Source organism: Oxyura jamaicensis, chromosome Z (genome assembly GCF_011077185.1).
Source record: "Oxyura jamaicensis isolate SHBP4307 breed ruddy duck chromosome Z, BPBGC_Ojam_1.0, whole genome shotgun sequence".
In the NCBI taxonomy this organism is placed as follows: Eukaryota; Metazoa; Chordata; class Aves; order Anseriformes; family Anatidae; genus Oxyura; species Oxyura jamaicensis.
In genome coordinates, this window is record NC_048926.1 from 76,327,142 (window position 1) to 76,333,599 (window position 6,458).

General features: G+C 40.4%; 1 protein-coding gene and 1 long non-coding RNA gene across 5 annotated transcripts in view; one reads left to right on the forward strand and one right to left on the reverse strand.

Annotated features, from left to right (window-relative positions):
• VCAN (versican) overlaps window positions 1-6,458 on the forward strand; it is a 112,620-nt gene that overhangs the window by 25,810 nt on the left and 80,352 nt on the right. For all 4 annotated transcript variants that reach the window (XM_035309363.1, XM_035309364.1, XM_035309362.1 and 1 more), the window contains exons 4-5: window positions 954-1,128; window positions 1,243-1,370. In XM_035309363.1, coding sequence (XP_035165254.1) covers window positions 954-1,128; window positions 1,243-1,370 — 303 coding nt within the window. The remainder of the gene's footprint in view (window positions 1-953; window positions 1,129-1,242; window positions 1,371-6,458) is intronic.
• Window positions 5,370-6,458, reverse strand: part of LOC118155819 — a 16,678-nt gene continuing 15,589 nt past the window's right edge. Inside the window, exon 3 of the long non-coding RNA XR_004746033.1 lies at window positions 5,370-5,500. This is a non-coding gene — a long non-coding RNA (uncharacterized LOC118155819). The remainder of the gene's footprint in view (window positions 5,501-6,458) is intronic.

Below are 6,458 nucleotides of genomic sequence, written 5' to 3' on the forward strand. Positions count from 1 at the left end.
TTATAGGTTGTTTTAGGTGTGCATGCACAGCTGTTACTGAATTCAGTGGGAATTATATGTATATAGAAAACAGAATGTGTCTCCTCAACAGAACCCGTCTTAACCAAAACCATCTTAACTCTACCTCCTCCTCTCCAAACATCTGACATGTTCAAGCATCTTTGGAAATTGTCTAGATTCTTTCCAGAACCAGAAGGGCCCCAAATAAAAGCAAGCTTTGTTTTGTCTGTTTCACTTGTACTGAGTGCAGGAAAACCTAGTTATGAAGGATTGACCAACAGACATATGTTTATAAACGTCACATTTGTAGTAAGCTTTGAAAGCATAGGAACAGACATTGGGGCCATAACCAATGATCAAAACTGTATCAGAAGCACAAATTGTTTGGTATCGCCATTGGCCAAGTGCCTCACTGTAGCTAACAGACCTCAAGGGATGCCTCGTTCCTTCTTGGCATTTCTGCATGCAGCTACTGTAGCTGGCTGCTTAGGAAAGTCTGGTTTTAATCCTGCCTTTTCTGATGACTAGATGTGCTTAGTCTTGCCTAGTAAAACAGTTTGACTTGCAAGTAAATGTGCCAATAAGCCAACGCGTCAGGTAGCACCCATAGCATACATGCCATGCCTACAGTGCAGTTGGCTGACCAGTCACAGTGGCTGTGTGGTGCCATGGATGCTCTTAATGTGCAGTCTTCCTTTTGGTCATGATTTTCTGTAACACGCCAGTGAAAATACTTACATGGTTTTGTTACTTTTTCTGTGTACTCTTGAGCATAGTTCCAACTATTTTAACATAGGTCGTTATATAATTACTTGTAGCAGCCACTAGAGGGGGAGACATCATTTATATGATGTTTTCATCATTGTAACAATATGCAGGTAAAGTTACAATATAATGATGATTGCAGAAGTGATGTAAGATGTGTCAGTAATTTGAGCTTGTTATCTTTTCAGGTGTTGTATTTCACTATCGTGCAGCAACCAGCAGGTACACTCTGAATTTTACACAAGCTCAGCAGACTTGTCTGGACAATGGTGCTGTCATAGCAAGCCCAGAGCAACTGAAAGCAGCCTATGAAGATGGATTTGAACAATGTGATGCTGGCTGGTTGTCTGACCAGACTGTTAGGTGAGATATTTAAAAGGTCCCTTTAGAGTGCTTCTCCAAATTAATATGCTTAGCCTGTACAGATTTAATGTGCTGACTTGCCATAATAATAAATATGAACATGCTGCATTTCAGGTATCCAATTAGACATCCAAGAATTGGCTGTTTTGGAGATAAAATGGGAAAAAAAGGAGTCAGAACATATGGGCGTCGTTTTCCTAATGAAACTTATGATGTGTATTGCTATGTGGAACACATGAAAGGTAAGATAGGTCCATATTTATTCTACATGACAAAATTCAAAGCGACTTGGGATTTTAATGTGGAATGGCAAATAAATAAGAAATTATGTGTACAATGCAGTTTGACTGTTTTGAGACTGTAGAGAATTGCTGAATGAAGTGAACCTATAGTTTGTGGTATAGCAGGCCTTAATTAAAAGTGAATGTGGAGTATACAAAGAGACAGTCAAGTTTAAAGCTGCTATAGTTAGTGACAGTAGATCTCACAAAAGTTACTGTTGAAACAGCTTATTTTTTTCAATGTTATAAAAAGATTTTCAAAGAAATGCATTAAATGTTTGAGAAACTATATATATCTTGTATATAAAGATGGATAAAATATATGTGCCAGTAACTGTATTGTAGTACCTAAGGTATGTAATTAAGGTTTTTAGATGTCCAGAACATAAAATTAGACATATATTTAATTGCAATCCAAGTGTAATAATATCTCTTTGGAAAAGGGGCATCTCAGCATCAAAAAGAAACAATCAAGAAATTTCCATTGAGGAACAGGCATCTTTCTTGAAATTACTTACAGTTCTATAGTGTGATCATAGTCTTTGCCAAAGCTGCAAATTAAAGAGCTCTAATGGAGCAGAGGGATTATGATCCTGCCACATGGTAACTACAAACCATGGATCATGGTGTGAACCCTACTCATGGTCCATGGTTAGATTCTATGAGCCATATTAATTCTGCAAAGGGCTAGATGACAAAAGAAAAAGTATAATAAATTTCTCTGTGATTTGGCTGTTCTAACATGCTCAAATCTTCATGTTACAGTTGTGATATTCTATTCATTTCTTATAGTCTCCCTTCTGAAGTGAATTTAACCATATCATTTCAGTGGGCCGATAGATATATTCCAAATACCAGATATCCTTATGCTTAGACATTACTGTGACAAGTTAAATATGTATACTTAAAATATAAGCGTAGCAATATCCTTTCCTGTTCTGTAGCCTATTTTTTTTGGCTTTGTGCTGGTTATGTGCATGGGAACTTTACTCTGGTACAAAAATACTTTGCAACCAGGACCAAAGTATATTTTCCATTCACTGCGACAGTCTGAATATGTCACACTGTCTTGAGAGATTTTTATGCCATACCAGTTTCACTGTTCCTTTCTAAAAAATGCTTGCAGTTACTAATTATAGGCTTTTTGAGCTGCTGCTTGACTGATTTGGTTTAGTGTTCTTGTAGTCATTGGAAAAATATAGTCAGCTATGGTTCTGAACAAGCCTGCTTTTGTATATGTACAAATGCAAAATTAAGGTGCTCAGTGTTCATTTGTATTCTGTATTAGAGTGGAAATAAATTAGATCATGCAAAGTTTTCTGATTATGATGTCTTTTAGAGGCTTTAGTCACTGATATCAGTAAGCATTTTTCTCTTATATTTAGTAGCTGAGGATCTGTCCCAGACTATGTTTACTTTAAAGGTTTCTCAAAAAAACGCAATACAAGTCTTACAAAGACTGTAAAAACATACAAGTTTTGAAACTGAAAATTAACCAGAGGAATTTTGTTAGTGCTTAATATTGTCTGTATCTGTCAGTGAACAGCATACATGAAGACACAGAATTCATAACATTCATTCTCTGTAAATCCTTGATGGAGTTGAATTCTGAATCAACTCTTGAATCAAGGCTTCTAAATTCAATTTAGGTCCTTCCTATATTAAAAATCCAATTTTGACATGGGATGAAGAACCAATGCATTTTTCCAAAAAACATCTTCCTTTCCCTCTTAAGTACAAAGAAGTATGATAATATGGAAAAGCTCATCCTGGATGCATTTGAGTCAGCAATTTCTCAAAGTCAAATATTCTCACTGAGATTTAAAGAAAAAAAAAAATTAAAAAGTCTAGCATTTATGAAAAGTCTGAAATTTAAAATACCAGGGGGTTTGATCTATCAAACCAAGTAACAAGAAGTATGTTCATTTTACCTTCTTCCTTGCACTGTAGCTTCCTGTGGAAAACCGTTTAAAGCAGTTTCAACCTTTGCCTTAAAGGTGCTTCAGAGCCTGGGACAAGATTTTAAAAACTGCTCTGACTTGAAAACTGCAGTTGAACACTCAATCCAACAAAGTTCTCCAACACAATTGCAAAGCACATTGTAGGGTAACAGCCTGTTCACAGAGATGGATAGAGGCTCAGAATGAAATTCTGCAGGAGGCAAAGATGCCTGCAAGTTTAACTATGGTCCTACCAAAATTCAAAATTTGTTAGACCTAGCCTTTATATAAATATTCTCAGAGTACATATTTATAAAAATATTCCAGAATCTTTTCCACCAAACTAAGAAAAAAACACTCCACCTTACACTGGTACATATTGTACACCTCTTTTTGCTCTGAAAAGGGTGTGAGATAGAAGTGTGATAAATGATGGCTGCATGTGTAGTTTGTGGAATCACAGAATGGTTTGGGTTGGAAGGGACCTTAAAGATCACGTAGTTCCAACTCTCCTGCCATGGGCAAGGACACCTCCCACTAGATCAGGTTGCCCAAAGCCCCATCCAGCCTGACTTTGGGCACTTCCAGGGATGGGGCTCCTCTTCAGCTCCCTCCAGCATTCTTGTAGGTCCCCTTTAGGTACTGGTAGACTGCTATAAGGTCCTTCTGGAGCGTTCTCTTCTTTGAACTAGACAACCCTAACTCCCTCAGCATAGGAGAGGTGCTCCAGCCCTCTAATCATCCTTGTATTCCTCATCTGGACCCCCTCTAACAGGTCCATGTCTTTCTTCTGCTGAGGGCCCCAGAGTTTAACACAGCACTCCAGTTGAGGTCTCACAGGAGCAGAGTAGAGGGGGAGAATCAGCTGCTTTTGGTGCAGCCCAGGGTACAGTTGGCTTTCTGAGCTGCAAACGCACACTTCTGGCTCATATTGAGCTTCTCGTCACCCAGTACCCCCAGGTCCTGCTCTTCAGAACTGCTCTCAATCCATTCTCCGCCCAGCCTGTGTTTGTGCTTTGGATTGCCCCAGCCCATGTGCAGGACCTTTCATGTGGCCTTGTTGAACTCCATGAGGTTTGCACAGGCCCATCTCTCAGGCCTTCCCAGGTCCCTCTGGATGGCATCCCTTCCCTCCAGCATGTTGACCACACCACACAGCTTGGTGTCATTGGCAAACCTGCTGTGGGTGCATTCAGGCCTACTGCCCGTGTCACTGATAAATGTGTTAATTAATCCCAATCCCAATACCAGCACTTGAGGAACACCACTCATCACTGGTCTCCACCTGGACATCAATTGCAATTCTTTGAGTGCAACCATCCAGACAATTCCTTATCCACTGAGTGGTCCATCTGTCATATCCATGTCTCTCCAATTTAGAGACAAGGATGTTGTGTGGGACAGTGTCAAATGCTTTGCACAAGTCCAGGTAGATGACATCAGTTGCTCTGCCCATATCAACCAACACTATAACCCTGTGGTAGAAGGCCACCAGATTTGTCAGGCATGATCTGCCCTTAGTGAAGCCATGTTGGCTTTCATCAGTCACCTCCCTATTTTCCATGTGCCTTTGCATAGTTTCCAGGAGGATCTGCTGCATAATCTCTATAGGGACAGAGGTGATAAACACCAGCCTTTACTTCCCCAGGTTTTCTTTTTTTTTCCTTTTTTTTAAATATGAGTTAATGTTCCCCTTTTCCAGTCAGTGGGAATGTCACTGGACTGCCACAACTTCTTATATATGATGGATAATGTGTTAGCAACTTCATCCACCCATTCCCTCAGGACTCTTGGATGCATGTCTTGAGGACTTGTGCACATTCAGTTTTCTTAGATGGTCTCAAACCTGATCTTCTCCAACCTTGGGAGTTTCTTCATTCTTCTGGTCCCTGCATTTGCCTTCTGCGACTTGGGAACTATGGCTAGAGCACCTGCTGGTGAAGACTGAGGCAAAAGTATTTTTGAGTACATTATCTTTTTCAATATCCTGGGAAACCAGTTTTCCTGGTCCCATCCGTACAGGGCCCACATTTCTGTTGGTCTTCCTTTTAACACTGATGTACTTATAGAAGCCTTTCTTATTGCCCTTGATGTCCCTGGCCAGACTTAGTTCTAAATGGGCTTTAGCTTTCCTAACCTGATCCCTGTCTGCTCAGACGATTTCTTTGTATCCTCCTAGGATATCTTTGTTTGCTTCCACAGTCTGGAGGCTTCCTTTTTTTGAGTTTGAATTTGGCCAGGAGCTCTTTGTTCATCCATTGTGGGCCTCCTCCATTTTTGTCAGACTTCCTCTTTGTTGGGATGCATTACTCCTGAGTTTGTAGAAGGTGATCCTTGAAAATTATCCAGCTTTCTTGGACATCTGTTCCCTCTAGGGCTTTACCCATGGCACTCTATCAAGCAGATTGCTGAAGAGGCCAAAGTCTGCTCTTACGAAGTCCAGGGTAGTGATCTTACTTGTGTGCCCTCCTTGCTACACTAAGGGTCTTGAATTCCACTATTTCACACTCCCTGTAACCAAAGCTGCCCTTGAGATTCACATTCCACACCAGCCCTTCCTTGTTGATGAGAACGAGGTCCAGCATAGCACCTCTCCTCGTTTACTCCTCTAGCACTAGGAGAAGGAATTTGTCATCAACATACTCCAGGAACCTCCTGGATTGCTAATGCCCTGCTGTGTTGTCCCTCCAACAGATATCAGGGAAGCTGAAGTGTCCCATGAGGACCAAATGGTCATGGAACTGTCTCACTTGCTGGGTTATGTTGATTATGTCCATAGATAATGGTATTGCTATTAGAAGCACTTTACTGTGGAAATAAGGTGAATCTGAGTAGAGGACAATTTCTTCAAAGTTAGTTACAGCTTTACCAATGACTTCAAGAAAGTAGAGTCAGGCCAACACTGAGCACATAATTTCTTATGTGCTCATCCATCTTTATGCTCATCCTTAAGCTTTCTGTGTAACTGTAAAGCGCTTTATATGGAGAGGTGACCATGGTGGAAGAGATAGTCGCCAATTAGCTGTACAACCTCAACCCACTGTAAAGGGACTTTGTTGCTTCTGTCAGTCAGTTTTAATGCTGGATTATTGCAAAAGCTAACCAAATA